The 17,084-nt window shown below is 41.4% G+C and overlaps 1 protein-coding gene across 1 annotated transcript in view; it reads right to left on the bottom strand.

Annotated features, from left to right (window-relative positions):
* frya (furry homolog a) overlaps positions 1-806 on the bottom strand; it is a gene marked incomplete at its 5' end in the record, with an annotated part of 40,319 nt that extends 39,513 nt beyond the window's left edge. Inside the window, one exon of the mRNA XM_079224816.1 lies at positions 737-806. Within this exon, the coding sequence (XP_079080942.1) occupies positions 737-806 (70 nt within the window). The remainder of the gene's footprint in view (positions 1-736) is intronic.
* Positions 807-17,084: the final 16,278 nt, after the last annotated feature.

The raw sequence follows: 17,084 nt of genomic DNA, 5'->3' as shown, positions 1-17,084 counted from the left end.
CTGGCAGCACTATGTTTGGATGTCAGATATATTACTAAATTGTAGTTGGGGATCAATACTGCAACTGTTTCATTGGCTGAGGTGACAGTTCCTGGTTTAGCTACTGCCTACATTTCTGTTTGTTTTTCTTCCAAAAAGAGTCCATCTTCATAATCCACCTCTCAGATCTTACATGAAAGAATTATGCCGTGCATCGGACGCAGAGAGGCATCCTATCCCATCCTCATGGGCCATGATGGGAGGCAGTGGAGCTGTGAGCTCTGGACAGAATATGCAACCAAGCTGAACCTCCACTAATCCTATTACTGTGCCCTCGCACTTAATAAGAGCTATTTAAACTCTATTTAAACTCTGTCAGAGACAGAGTAAAATCAGCAGAATTTACTGCATCGCACACAGGGTAATCCGAGTAATAGTAACTGTACCACAGTACTGTGTGCAACTTCTCCTGAGCCAATAACTCTTGCTGAACACTTATGCTGTTGCTATGAGACAATTGAAACCCTTTTGGAGAGCAGTGCTCTGTTGCTAAAAGTATGATGCATCCAAGTTTGCAGCAACTGACGTGCTGAACAATCCAATCACACTAAGCTCATTCTGCAACAAGCAACAGCACATCCCGGTCGGACCACAACAGGAACAAGAGGCTATAAAAAGTCAGGTTCCGCAGTGGAGTCAGTCAGCTCCGTCAGCTGAGGACAAAAACCACAACAACAAGAGACAAACTGCTACTCACTGCCGCTCCACGATTTCAGCAGGGATTTGATGCTGATTTCAAAGAAGCCCGAGTCCTGCTGGCTGGCCATGGCTGCAGCTTGCTGATGAGTGTCCCCCCTTTAGTTGTGGTTTCCCTCAGTAGCAGCAACAGCAGCTGAGCTGGGACCAGCAGGTAGCGCCTGCTGTCACCTCTCTGTGACGCACACAATGCTGTGCTGACGAGACCCTGAGAAAAACACACGAGCACTGCTCTCCTCCTCCTCTTGTGTCCTGTCCTTGGCTATCAGCCCTCTCTCTCTCTTGCTCTCTTTCCTTTCACTCTCTCTCTATCTCTCTCACTCTAAAGCCTGGCAGGCAGTGGGCGGCAATGCAAGCTCCCTTTAAATAACTGCGCGGAGGCTGAGAGTGCAGGAAGCAATCCTCTTAGCGGAGTGCAGTTAATAATAACCACTGTTTGTCTGAGTGCGGGGCCTGATAACGATGACAGCGCTGGGCCTGTGTTTCTTTCGGCGTACTTGGGAGCATCTAACAGGCCGCCGCCACTGACGGAGGAGATGGAGAACGCGGGAAGCATGACACATAGCAGGCAACGTCTGCGAGAGCGGTGGAAAGAAGAGGACACCGAAGTGATCAGCGGGCAGACGGGATTAACGGCATGCAAGGGATCTGCATGGGAGCAGGGGCTGACTGTTGGCTTTTAACCCATATTTGCCTTAACAGCACCAACTATAGACACTTGTTAAAAAAAAAAAAAAAAACGTTTGTCAAATATTAGGCACTTTTCTTCTTATTATTATTATTAGCATCATCATTAGGGGGATAATTCCCTCCCCCCCCCTTAATCCAGCAAGTATTGTATCATATGTATTACTTGATTAATCAGTTTATTTTAAAAAAGTCCAAAAGTATTCATTTAAAAAGAGAAAAAAAAATTATGAATTTATGTTGATCAACTATATGTTGTTTGCATCAATTAGGAAATATGCATCATAGGCATGTTGAATATGTGAAATAAAACTTTAAGCCTTTGAGCCTCAAACGTTCAAAAAAATAATAAACGTTCTTGTTGCTTTTGCATGCAACATTTAAATCCAATCTTCCCAACATTTTTCGATGTAAAAAGCAGACGCATGTCATCAACCATATGGCCCAAACGACACATCCGCCAATCCCCCCTTACTCTACTGCCCCTCAGCGCTCTTAGCATAATCCTATCAGAACTCTGTCCGTCCATCAAGCGACAGCCACTTGCCCTTCCTTACATAACACACTCTGTCATGGAGAAGTCATCGCTGGTTGCAGCAGTGTTTGGTAAACACACGTTTCCGGGCCTCAGGTGTCCCGACTATACCCGAGACAGCTCTACCGGGCTGCTCCGACAGGATGTCCCTCCATAGCAGAGCCCATGTTTTCATTTTGCCACCACATAATAAACCCCCTTGTGCTGCCGTGACTCGTGCCATCATTCATGGAGGGCCACCTGTTACGCTTCCTGACACGCTCATTCTTTTTGTCACACCATAAATGATGAACACGCCAAGGGATATGGAGTCAGTGTTTTTTGAATATGGAAAAAAAACTTGACTGGGACAATGTGTACACTTTGCAAAGCAGTTCTGCTGGTTATGCTAATAAAGACTGTGTGAAATCTCTACTAAAGGTAAATACTGCAAGTTGTCATCACTTTTAAGTTGAACAGGGTATTGAATAATACATTAAAGGACACCTTAGGTGGACCTGAAAAAGCACTATGTGGCAAAGCTTTGAGGTTGCTACAGATACTGTAACTCACATCTTACCTCCAGTGGTGCTGACACTAACACAATTCACATGCAGATGATATTTTTGGGGGGAAATTCCACAGTCATATTCATACTATTCACACGAATCCATATGTCTCGTTTATTTTTTGCTTAGTGGTATCTTTGAACATGCCTTTGCCTAAAGCTCCACATGTATTCTGGTGAACATCATGGCTTCTTCTTAAATAAATAAATCTTCAGATGTTGCCAGAATCTTTGCCCAATCAGCAAATATCTCCCCACCCGAATGCAGTGAGCCAATATTAGCCTTTTAACAAGATTATACGGTATCATTCTGAGAGTTAGAGGACAAACTCTGCATTATTCAACTCTCTCTATAAATTACAAGCAATCTGATAATGACAAAGTGGAGAGTTCTGCAAAGCTACTCAGTGATAGATATGATCAGGGCGTATTCCGAAAGACATCCTTCACTTATTACATGTACTGTATGTTTATGTCTGTACAGAAATCAACACAAACACTGAGAAATAGTACAGTATAATCACACTAAATTTGACTTATTATGGTCAACTGCTTGTCCTTTTATGGTCTCAGCAAAACACTTCATGACTGAGAACAGTAATCGACCCAAATAGATTATTTAAACACTGAATAAATACTCCTTGATTTATCCATCAGTAATAATCTGGTCAGCATGACTTCTGTAGGGCAGATGGTTATGCAATTCCCTCGTAGAATAATTTGAGACGTTTTTAGACACAATGTTTGTGCCGCACCACCTCGTAACAGCCAGGAGTGGATGTCATGAACACATCAGACATAGCGCCATTCTTACAGCATGTTTATGGCAGAACGACTTATCTCTAAACGTGTCAGCACAACTGCTGCCACACATTCAGACATAAAGCACTGACAGTTTGCTGGCACACTGGATAGGATCAGTGGCACTTCTTAAGCAAAACTACTTCAGTAATACTTCCATAATTACCCGGTTTGTTTATAGGCAGCTTCAGCAGCAGCAGCAGCCACATTCGGTCTCGAAGCAACACGTTTGGCAGATTAATAAATCAGAACCACATCACTGACCACAAAAAAGATAGTTAACATTTTTTCCTTAATTACACTTTAGGTGGGCGATGACTCTGACACATTAAGCACTTATTAAAAGCATTATCAGGCTCTGATGAAGGTCAGGAATGTGAGGCTTGTCTGTCCAGTTAAGCCATCTTTGTGGTTATCACGCTCTAACTCTTGACTCCTTCTCACTCTTATTCTCTGGCCCTGGTGCCCGTGGTTTCTTCATCTTGGTCACCTGGCTTTAAAGTCTTTACCGTTTCATTGATTCTCATTTTTCTAAATACATAAGGAGTACAGATGTTTTGGAAAGTGAGGTCAGACCCTGGTGCTAATATGCGACGATGAGCTCAATAATATCCCAAATGGTGTCTCGCACCGTCTGACTCCATTATTAACAAGCAATCAGATTCCTAGGTGAGTGTGACAAATACAATGGGGAGGTGAGGTATTTCACAAAGTGGCGATGGTAGTGGTAGCTGAACTGCTGGAATTGCATTTTGCACCACATTTTCCAAAAAGACACATTGCTCTCAGAATAAAAACAGAATTCCTGCGGCGATTAGCGCAGCTTCACAGAGTCATAGCAGTACCTACTTTCAAGAATGGTGGGCCTCTTCTTATGGCGCATCTTTTTAAACTTCCCTCTGAAGTCCCTGGGTGGGAAAGGATCCAGAGGTAAGCTGGCAATGCGCCCCAGGACAACCTCATCCAGTCCCTCAAAGCAATCCGTCTCACTCTCAGCCATGTCTCTTACAGCACTCTCCTCTAAAGACATGTTGGATGGCAGGTAGCCCACATCTCCTTCTATCATTCTCCCAAACAAGTCATTTGAAACTGTGCCAGGTTTCCCCCTCTTTTTTTTTTTTTTTTAGTATAGTGTCTATTTTTTCTCTTCCTTTTCCTTCCTTACAAACCTCTCCAGGTCAGGCAGCGATTTATCTGCTGTTCAGAGATGCAGCCAGAGCTGTCAGCTTCGGTCTGCTGATGTGTTTTAACCCCTGCACTTGTCAGGGCAGTTCAGCGAGTTACAGTAACATTCATGAATTGGGCAGCTATTGCATTACTTAGACGGTCCCTCCCCTTTTCAGCAAAGAGGCAGGAGGCACAGAAGAGAGGGGTAAAGTCATAACTAAATAGGGTGGGAGAGGGAAAAAGAGGCCGCTGTGACAGCTACAACATCCCCGCCCACTGCATGCCCACGAGGCATTCCTGAATAAATATCCTGTATTTGTCTTGGAGTCCACACATCAAAGTCACACATGTCTTCCCTCTGGCAGCGTTAATGAGGCGCAAACTAATTTCTCAAATGATGGTGTGCTCTTTAACAGCATAAATGGGAAGATCTAAAACCTGCACAATAACTAAACACAGAGCGATGTTTGACGGAAAAGTCCCCGCTGGATCCCTCAGTTCAGCACTCAGCATCTGCTTGTTCCCGGCTCGTTCTGCTACGTCCAGTCTTCTGTGCTGAGAACCACGTTGTCCTCCAATTGCAGTATTTCCTGCTGTTTATGGCTGGCGTCATTGAGGAAATTAGTGGAAGGTGTGAAACCATCAAGTAATGGGGAAGACGTAAATCCAGAGAAACATTCACACAGCTTGCTGCCTATGTGCTCTGCTTAGTCTTTTTCAACCACTGAAGCAAAGACTAAGTCAAACTGGACACACCTACAACATGAACCCGTTTTTCCAAGTCTGACTGACATCAGCAATACAAACACCCCGTGTATGTGCGTGAACAGAAGGCGTTTTCTGTTTTAGGAGGAAACCACAGTTAGAACATGGAACAACCAGCCTACAGCCTACACAGTGATGTGATGTGATGTGATGTGTGTGTGTGTGTGTGTGTGTGTGTGAGTGAGTGTTTAAGAATCTGTGCTGCCGAGCAAAACAGAGCCATGTGGTCACAATTAAAATGTCAAACATCGCACCGGAATATCATAAACGTGTCAATTTACTAAACATACAGAGCTGAACTATGTCAAATAGCTGCACAACAGAGAGCCCCTAATGAGTCCAGCAGTAATTTCACTTTTCGCCCAGCAATCAAAGAGAAAGGTAGGAATGACACTTGTCAAAAACCACAAAGTGCATTGATCATGTTACCACACCTGCAGAGTCTGAAGAACAATTAGCTATGATCCCTGGTCCTGACCTACATAAAAAGGCCCTTCAGGACAAGACTCATGTTGTGATCGTATATAACAAGTAGAGCAAAGACAAGTCTGAACTTGTAAAGACACGTGTTGTGCTTGGGGTTGAAGGTCAGTAGACTAACAGGAATCCTTATTATCATGCACACATGTATCTCACTAAAACCTGCCTACGCTCACTCAACTCCATTTACCAATGAGCCTGCTCAGCGTTTCCAGCATCCAAATATGCACATTTGAAGTGTTTTACTTTGTTTGATATACATTTTGAGGATGTATTTATATTTATACTTTCTTGTTTATTTCATCAGAAAATTCTCCCCCTCACTAAAATATAATGTAATGAGAAACTGTAAGAGTCCAAGTACCTGAGGCACATGCCACTGTGTGGTATTGTATGGTATTGTATTATTACTGTAAATAACAGGAGCTAGCAGAGGATGCTGCAGTAACAGCTCCCTCTAGTGTTCAACAAAAATACACTGACTTAAGTAATAACATAATTAATGCACACACACACTTTAATTATTAACCAGGATGAGTCTAAATAAAGGTTGCAATCCATCACCATGATACCAGCAGTCCCATGGCTACAGGCACGCACAAATGCAGAACTGTTTTCTACTATTATTTCTCTTTACCAATAATAATTAGCCTTTCTGGAGCTGATGCAGCTTTCTCAATCTAAATAAAGGCAATATTTGGATATGTCAATAATAAACAACAACAACTTTCAACTTAGAGGGAACGGCCTCGCTTTTGTGTAAAATGTTCAAACTAATTGTGAAATGTTTGAGCTAAATCAGCAGGATGTTATAATGACAATGTGTAATATATTATAGCAGCTTACAACTTTATTACGATCTATAAATGAAAAAACAAAAAGTATGTCAGCAACAAAACACCCTTCAGACCAAACATGCAGTTTCTAAATGAGAGTGAATATAAAACTACAACCATACTTCATGCATCCAAGACCAAAATCAACACGAGCAAATCCATGAACAACAATGTGGGAAAATCTACTCATCAAGGCTTCATAAGCTAGTATCACTTACTTCTATATCCACATGTGTCAAGTCTGAAAAGAAACTGAACCAAGACGTTGACCCGTGAAGCCCAGTACAAACTGTGGATCTGGCCTATGCTCGCTCCATCGGATGCATCAGAACGTGGAGCAGACCGGGACAGAGCCTGGAACTGAGAAACGAGGTTGGAGTCACCGCGGCCGCTGAAACACCCTCCGGCTGAGACAGAAGGCTGTTTCCATGGTGAGACACATTTAGCTTTGCACAGGCAGAGCCGAACATGATGAATAATTGATAGATATCAGGCCGCTAATGTTAGCACAAGCCAGCTGAAGGTTCATTCACAGCTCGGCTCATGGACCCTCGAGTCACACACTCGTGCAACAAGTAGAGGAGCACGCAGCAGAGTGAGAACTGCTGCAGCCTCCACACGGCTGTTGCGTAACACTTCAAGTGATGAAATATTGGGGTCTACGAGTGTGTTGTTTCACCTCTATGTTCTTCTCTACACTCAACACTTGGAGAAATAGCATTATGTGGGTGTTTACATGTTTAAATCTCTTGAAAAGTGGAAGGAATTAGCATAATGACAACCTAATACCACGTGGGATCAACCTTTTCAACCTTTTATCATCAGACATGCTTCCTCATCTCGGACATGTAATCCAACCATCTTCACAGTTGACATACATAACTTTTCATAACAGGTAGAGAGAAGAAGAAAAGACAAGAAGCCAGAATACACAGTGAATTATTCTATCGAGGGTCGGTTCTCTGCACAGTTCTGGGTTGGATCAATGCACAAAAGGACTATTCAAGGGCTGCAAACAAGTCCACAATCTGCACCTGTTCTCTGCTCTGCCTGCCTATCATCAACCTGGGGAGGGAGGGGCTTCACACTGAACACACTGTGGCCTCTGAAAACAAGAGACCAGGTGAGGTGAGCACCGTGCGTATCAGTTACAGTGAGGTGATTATGTTCTCATGCATCAACAGGATTAACTTGCTTTTTGAAAAAAATGCCCCTGATGGATATTTCATTATTTTCCCAGCATGGTACGCTTTCTAACTTTAAAGGTCATGTTCATTATCGATTCAGTCTTTTTTTTGGGCTGGTGGATAGCTAAGGGGTTTATCCGTGTAACTCAGAAGGGATCATATATATCAAAAAGGAAAGACATGTTAAGTTGTTAAAGCCTTCATTTTATCACTGCCTACAGGCATGCACAAACTCTGAGGAAGAGAGAGAGAGAGAGAGAGAGAGAGAGAGAGAGAGAGAGATTGGAAATCTTTAAACATGCTCTTCTTCTGTGCTTAAGACACCTCAATCAACCTGATGCTTGTCTCTCTCGGAAGAGGATCAATTTAAAACCGTTTTCAAAAATGTATTTCTAGCCTGTGTTTTTATTGATTACACGACTTAAGAGCTAAAAGAAAAAACATCTTCAATCATATTGAACTGAAGAAGAACTGCTGCCATGAATTCTAAATTAAAATGTCCAGCCTCATGTTACAATGTTATCAGTACTGACAGTAGGGAAATTACTTTGAAGCAAAGTTTGACAGTTTCAAAAGTTGTTATAAGAGAGACACTTTTAGTTAACATGCAAAAATATAATCACTGGTGGCAATAATTCAAGTTAAAATTAAATTGATTTATGGCGCGCCTCGGCAGAAGCTGTGTGCAGACGTTGGACAATCCTCAAACATAGCCCGACTGTATGTACAGTATGTTGGGGAATAGTGGATTTGAAAGGTTGACTCAGAGAAAGAGCACAGAGGATCTCTTTTCAAAAAGTTCACCATTGCTCAAACAACAGAGATACTATAAGGAAACCAAGCACCAGTCAAACATCCATCAAGGGTCACCAGGGGTCTGGAGTCTAGCCCAGCATGCATGAGGCTAGAGAGGGGACATTTGGGACAGGTAGTCCATCACACAGCTACAGTAACGCATCTTTATAGTTGTACAGCTTCCATGTTTTTTTTTCTCCATGAATCGGGTTTTGATCATTTAGGAGGTTGCTGAGAGGGGAAAGTGCATGTTAAGGCCATTGCATTTGCAGGCAATAAAGAGACCCACTTGATGATTGTGCAGCAAACTGTTGGGTCTAGATGGGTCTAAAACAATCCAAAAATATGAAGGAAAAGTGAACAACTCACTACAAGTCAAATAGGAGACGTCATCAAGTATAAAGTGTGGAAGTGTGGGCTTAAAGAAAACACATATTCATATTTGTCTACGTAGCAGCTCCAGACTTGTTGCTTGATGGCAGCTCAACTTAGAGACTCAGACTTCTTCTGATGTCTGGCTTTGAGAGGGAGTAGGTGTGTTCAGTTATTGATTGCACTTGTTTAGGCCGTGGAGATAACGTATTGGAATTCTTTATTTGGACCGGTGTTCCCCTTTAAGATCGAGTTTCTTTTAGAACTCAATTTGGCGACATTTTGTGTGACAACTAATCTTCATCAAAGACTTCTTATCTAATCTTCAAAATGTGTTTTAATAAGACTCCGACTCAGGTCAATTAGAGCAGCCAGACTATAATCCCAAGGGCACGAAGGGCCTCATGTTACTGAAACTAAACTTGTTCTTCTCACGCTCGCTTGAAAACAACACTACAGCTCGTGCGCCGGAAGGGTGCATAAACTTCGACAGACTTGTCAACATTTGAAAAAGATGATAAATACCTTCGACTGCAGCAGGTGCGTTTGTTTTGTTTACTCCATCTCCACTTGAGAAGTGGTTCCAAGTTTCACACGCAGCGTCCCTCCAGGAGATTCACTTGTTCAGACGCACTTCTCCGACTCGGTCTCCCTCCATCAGCGCTGCAGAGACAGGCTCCGCCCCCAGCAGCTCACGTCCTCCTGAATAATGAAAAGCATGCAAAGCGTTGGCTTCTGCAATCTGCATGACGGCCTGGCTCATGGCCACCAAGGGCCTCCAAGGGCCCTGTGCTTGGTTTCACAGGGAGGCCTATACTTACTGTGATAGAAGAACAAAACAAACAAAAATCATGAATAATGTTAAATTCCACTATGGTATTCCACAGTCACGAGAAACCTAATAATCAGAATCAGCTTTATTGGCCATGTGTGTGTACACATACATGGAATTTGACTCTGGTTACACGTTGCTCTCGTCATATATATATATATATATATATATATATATATATATATATATATTATATACAATAAACAAGATACATATTTAAAAAAGCTCTTATCTGCACTTTGTGTTTCTTTTCTCTTCGGATTTTGTATTATGCATTTGGTATCCTTAACAAATAGTATTAGATAGCAAGAAAACAACTTTTTCTTTTTTGTATTCTCGAAAAAGTGAATTTTTCAGATAGGAGGTTTTGCTCTTCGGCATTTATAATATATGCACTCTAAAAACAGAAATTAATCAAATCAAAATTAAAAAGTGATTTATGCAAACAGATAATATATTATTATTTTCTTAAATGCATTTGACAATATACGTAGTTCCCTCTTACTGTTTAACTTTGTGGTACATTTGTATAAATGGTACATACGGAAACACAGAACTGGTGCATGTTGAGAGTTTCGCTATTGGACTTTTTGAGTTTCCTGGCTTGTCTGCCATTTCTACTCCACACTTTGTTTTCCTTGAACACATGTGTTTAATGGTTGTACAACAGATCAATAAAAAAAGGATTATGAAATAGGAAAATAATCTCAGTGACAACATTAAGGACATTTGTGCCACCAAACCTTTCCCTCAAACAGTATTATGTGGAAGAGTTACCTATTAGCTGCAATAGCTGAGAATTGTACTGACATGTACAGAGAGTGGGGGCGCTGCTTTGAACTGTCAGTAAAATGCATCTAATGAGGATCCAGCAGATGGCGTCAAAGAACATGACAAAAGTAGAAATATCTATTGAAAGAAAAAAGGGGTGAAGAGCAACACCACTGACATGCATGTTTGGAAAATAATATGCCTGAGAAGTGTGGGAGAGAGTGATTTTCAAAAAGATGAAATATAAGTGCACATACTTCTACAGCTTAGAGGTTTCTTTAGTCTACAATCACACTTCACCCACCCACACTTCTTGAGAAAATTCCATCCACAAATGTCTTTCAAAAAGATGTGTCAAAACTGAAAATGAAGGTCTGTGCTGCTTTTTAAAAACAATCTTTGTAATGTGTGAACTCAAAGCCTCAGAGAGACACAGCTGTTGAGATGAGATGAGATGAGAGCACTAACCCTGACAAGGCTGCTACGCAGTTCAATGGCTGGCCATCAACCTCTCAGACATCGCTGTTCTAGCACTCAGGGAGAGCATGCAACTGATTCAAGATGATAGCATGCCCAGGAGCTCCGTCCAGGACAACACAATTGCTTTGCCGACTGTGTGCACACACCAGCGCCTGTCAGCTGTCATGATGACAGCCGAGCTCCACAGTGCTGGTGAGTTAAAAAGCACCAGGTGCACCACAAAACACAAAAAATAAATAAAAAAGAACATCATACATTTCTTTTCAAATCGCTTAGAAGTAGACAGCCGTGTGCATGGAAATAACTGTGGTGCTCTAGCATGTATTCAGCTTGAATGAAAAATAGCACTGATGCAATTTGAAATTAAGCCTCGGAAAATGTTTTCCTGTGTGTTTTGTCCTCTAAACAGAGACAGGTGTTCTTGGCTGCAACATATTGGCTGTGGTGATATAGGCTACCCAGCAATGACATAACACATCAGTGCCACAGCACAAAAGAAGGACACGACTCAAAGCAGTTGCGCCACAGCTTTGACCCGAGTCAAGTGCCCCTTTCTGGTTTCTGTGGGGAGGAGAGAAAATGCAGGATAAAGGAGGATGTGGATGGTTGTCACAGTGCAACACTGCGCCTTGATGCAGGTACTTTTCAGCTCAGATGAAATTCCACAAACCAATTAAAAAGAGATTCCATAAACCAGCTGTGAAAGCCATGGCCCACACAGACATGCATAAAATCACATTAGCCACATCTTCTTCAAAGTAAGCCATGTTTTACTTCCCACTTGGAGGGTGCGTACAGACAGGCAATGCATACTTGACATTTTTTTAGGGGCATTCTGTGGCTGCTGATACTCCTGCAGCACCGCCAAATGGGATTTCTTGCTATAATATGAAAGTTTTTCCGCTTGCAACCCACCTCGCAGCTGAAACTCGGAGGCATGATGACCCCTTGATTCATGCTTTGGCTCTTTTAATGGAGAATACGAGTTCCTTTGAAACCTTTGAGTTACGGCACAAGAGATCAGTCTCCCACTGAGAGAGGGCTGCAGAGGGAGACGGCACTGAAGCGGCAGGTCAGCAGTGAGGATCAAAGCTCTCATGTCTCGCAGAGTGACTGACTGCATGGATTGGGCCGTGCTACCACAGACAGTATTGATGAGGCAACAGATGTGCTGTGCCTCTTCAGCCCACTCTGCTAACTATATGAACAAGGACACACTGTGACATCCTGCAATAGGTTTGCTGAATTAATTAGTTTAGACCAGTGGCATAGAGCTTGGTATTGTAATTAAATTCCCTTCAAAAATACCCAAGTGAGCATCCAAAAATATGATTAACATTGTTCAGATAATTGGAGTCGACTGGGCTTTTTGTAATTTGTACCAAAAAGAAACTTGGCACGATTGGTTGTGGTTTCTTGGAGAAAAGCTTCTGGAGAGGAGAAAAAAAAAAAAGGGAAAGCCAGAGATTAATGTGGTTTTAACTGTAACAAACAGGTCGATGCAAATATTACATCTTTGTCATAATAATACAAAAATGGAAAGTTTGCTGTTTCTATTTTGCTTTTGAATGTAATCATTTTCTGTGAGCTGACAAGTGTTCAAGGTTTCACGCACAGTAGCAGGGGTGTGGTGCTCTTCTCCACTGCAGCCCTGTGATATACACGGGCTGCTAAAACAGGTGTACTATTCCATAAATATTTTGCCTAGTGTGGCATTAAACCTTTCTTGCCACCCTCGTTACGGGCTTTAATGCCAACACAGCAAAGACACGTTTAATGTTCATATCAAGACTATTTGCACGAGCAAAGATGATCAATGCAAAAATAGAAAGCGGATAGTACATCCTCAAAGTGGAAGTAAGTATTTACATCTCTTTGTGACACCAAACCTGAAACCCAGTGAATTATCCTCCACATTAAAGCATTCTCATTCACACCAGAAGTCAGAGATAAATTCACCTTCACTGAAGGGCCTGGAATTTACATAGAGAGGTCACGGAAGGGTAAGAGACAGTATGAAATTAAAAGACAATATATCATATTATTCAAATAAACCAGTTACAATTGAATCAGGCATTTTCAGCAAAGGAAATTATTTCCTTTTAAGTACAGCTAGCAACTAGGCACACCGTGCACAGCACACTGCAGCCCCCATGCTCTGCGCTACTAAGAGGACTTTAATGGGTTTTTCTTTCCACTTCAGATCGAGCAACAATACCTACGGCCACTTGCTGGTCAGGACATCGGTGTCTCGTTTGAGTGCATTTTGCGTGGTCAGCCTTTCACACACAACAATGAGGCCTCGAGGCGACTTGTAAGGAACTTTACAACCTGATCGTTCGCTTTCAAAGGGGCAGCGATTTATCTACTTGTCACAGACAGTTGTGGTCAAGGCGTAAAAGGACACCAAAAAAGGTTCATAGCTCAACTGCCAATAGTCGTCCAGAGATGAATACATCCCTCTCATTTCTGTAAACACCTGATGGATCTGTGCATGTTTTCCCAATGGTGGCTACTTTGCACATTGTCATTTTTTTATTCGGAATGTATTAGGCTTGGTTGTCAAACTGTTAATGTAATGTAATTGAAGTGAGTGATTACAAACACTGTAAAAAGAAATCACTTGAAAGATGATTGAGTGTTGCCGCCTCACTGCTGTTGAGATCTTATCATAGCTGGTAATAAATATGATGGCCTGTACGTCTCTGTGTCCAATTTGCATAATCTGGGATTGTTGCATCGGATCTCGTTTTGACCTTGATGTTTCATGCTGTCGTTACAGTGGCTCTGTAATTCTTATTGATTGCGCCACATTTGATTAAGGCAGCGAAAATAATGTAACTTTATTCAATGGATATGAGTTAATAGAGTTTAATGGATGCGTAAACTGAAAATTAACTGGAACATCTGTGTGCGTGCATGCGTGCGTGTGTGTGTATATAGGAGCAGTATCAGTCTCACTGTTAGGCCTCTTTGGGAAAGCAGAGGTGAGGTACTGTGTATGATTCTTTTGGAACTGATGCTTCAATTCATCATCCCCATCTGGTTTCAATCTGTCCTCTACTTGCTAATCTCCCCAGGAGGGCTGGTAGGTCTGCACCTGGCACAAAAGCGTGCAGGAAGCCTGCTTGTTTATCTTTGATTTGATCAACAATCTGCTTCTCTGGCAATATAACATGACCCAGCTTGGAGTTATTAGGCTGCTGTAAGAAATACCACTCAAAATTTAAAAAGACAAAAAGAGCGCGCTCAGATGGATTTATCAAATCAGTTTGGAAGGAGACTATCATTGGGTATGGTATAACTCACAATATCTGGCACTGTAAATGTGTCGTCAAATCTGCCTGGAGTTCCTCTCAAGATGATTGGAAAAATAAGAAATAAAAAATGAAACAGAGTCACAATTATGTATTTGTTAATAGTCATGGACTGATAATAATACAATTAACCTATAATCCTACTTTACTCCATTTAATGACATGCTACTAAAAGAGCACAAACATTTGTCTCAGAATCTGTGCATTTTGCCGTGAGTAAGCTGCTCTCGGCCTTATTTTAAAAAAAATGTGTGTGTGTCTAAAGCGTAGAATTTGTCCTCCGGTCGTCTCCTGATTCGATTACTGTTTACGGATCTAAAGGATGAAGGGTAATGATCATCATTATCTGCAGGAATATGTATCACCCTTTTGTGTTTTACACCCATTTGCCTCCCATAAACGAATTGGACAGCTTCAATCCGAGCCTCTATCAGTGGATATACATCTTAAACAGATGGCAAGTTAAAACTAATAATACAAATGCAAACAAATCACACCCTATTACAGACAATATACTCTCAATGTTCCTACAGTGCTTATAATGCAGCTATTACTCATGAACATGATGCGTAACTCTATTTCAGTAAACCAAAGGGAGCTGAACAACACTTTTAATCTCCACAAATCTTGCATAATTAGTTGTCTCATATTTCTAACAGAGCAATATCCTCTCCTATTAACACAATTAAATGCATTACATCTGTGATGTTTTTTAATAATGCTTTTAATAAGTAAACGTCCAGCAGACCACGAAGCCTTCTAGAGCTGACTGCAATACAATAAAAATCCATCACATTTTTGGCAAAGCAATCATGTCTGGGTGAGAAGGTTAACGCAAGCAATAAGGACATGTTTACTTGCATCTGAACTTTGTTTGCCTTCCACTGTTCTGTGAGAACGTTGAAGTGAATAAGTTAAGTAAAACGTTCAATCGATAGTGGAAAAATATATTCAGCCATGAGGCACGGCTTAAGTAACATCTTAACAACTTTTCAGTAGATGGTTGTGAAATCTGAAACACTGATGGTCCCCTGACTTTTCGCAGAGGGCCATCATTAGGTCAAAACTTTGATTTGTCCAAGTTTATGACGAGACTGGCAACAACAAGGACATTGCCATCAGCTATAGCTGTACTTTGTGTTCATGGCTAATAATTAGCAAATGTTAGCATGCTAGCACACTAAACTATGATGATGAATAGGTTGAACAATTGATCTGCCATCCATGTATAATAATATAACTTTGACTTGAAACAGAAACCGTACAGCTAGCTGAACAGAGAGCAGTGTGATTCCTACATAAAACAAAAAGGGAAAGTCTGTACCTGGCTCTCTTCAAAGTCCCTGTGCAGAGGGGAAAGATGAAGCTTCCTTCTGCTTTAAATGTCACACTTGATTACATCTTTTCCTTTTTTTCTCCCCTCTTGATCAGTTGAAAATGTCTGCACTCTGGCATCATCTGCGCTGTATGAATTTGCATGAGGAGTATATTTCATGAGGCCAGAGCAAAAATAATGGAGACAATAAAGATAATGCAATACAGACAGCAATTTAAGTGATATTAATGACCACTGGGACACATTACAGTAAATGCTCTACTGATATATGTAGATTTACACCAGATAACAAAATAAATGTATCCCTGAGCACCCAGAGTTATTAGTTATAAGTTATGTAAGTGGCTAAAACCTGGTCTTAAAAAACTAGAACAGGACCAGCATCTCTGTCTTTATAGTTTCATGCCACAGCTGCTGAAGGACAAGCTCTTTCCAAAAGAAACTCACGAGGAGCTCCATCGCGTTGCCTCCATACTGTCGAAGCACAAATACACCCCTTTCATCTAGCATGGTCTTACTACATGGTGAGAAAATGAGTCATAATGGCAGTTGCATATTTTAGTAGTCATCAGAAGGAACAACTTAATAGATCCCTGACCCCCTGCATGAGCAATTTGCTATGAATACTCTGCTATTTTAGTTTGGCTGAGTGGGCACTAATGGATCTAGTAATAAAGGTTTTTTTTCGTTTAATATACCCAAATAATATTTGTTTGTTTGCTGCTGTTATTTACAGTACAGCATTTATGGAGAAAAAACATATTGGTTTAGGTCTTATACAGGCTCTTTTGACCGAGGATGATATAGTACCATGCTTAAAATGCATGCATTAAAAACATATTTATCGAGGCTTGAATACGATACTTTGCTTCACCACATCTTATTGCACTTTGCATTAGATTTAACGAGGATATGCAGAATGAACGGAAAACAATCTTCCAACAAGTACATCATTATAAGATGATACTAAAGACCGGACCAGGCAGGACATCTCAAGTCTGCATGAAAGAAATTGCTAATCACTTGTCGCCACATGCTGCTTGGTATTTGCCAACAGTTGTCCACATACAGAGCAGGAGGAAGTATTCATGAGGTTTGCATCCTCTGTATGGTGCCACCATCACAGTGTAGATTCACGAATGAACAAGAGTGGGGCCTGGCGAGCTTTGTGAAACAACACAATGCACAAGAATGAACCAACATCAACAACAAACCCATAACAGATGCTGGTCACACTCAGAACATAAGTAACAGTGCCTCTACTCTAACAGTCGACTGCTTATAATTAATTCTGCTCTTCATTCAAATGCTGATCATTCAACGCTGCTCTCCCCTCTTCCACTGCACCATTATATTCTTGCTAAAGGGCTTACAGGTCAAATGCTCAAAGTATTGTTATTAATCTAATCCACCATTTTCACTCCAAACATCCTCACAAATG

This window comes from Taurulus bubalis (assembly GCF_910589615.1).
Source record: "Taurulus bubalis genome assembly, chromosome: 10".
In the NCBI taxonomy this organism is placed as follows: Eukaryota; Metazoa; Chordata; class Actinopteri; order Perciformes; family Cottidae; genus Taurulus; species Taurulus bubalis.
The sequence above is the reverse complement of the archived record's forward strand: the minus strand, read 5'-3'. Positions and strand labels throughout refer to the sequence as shown.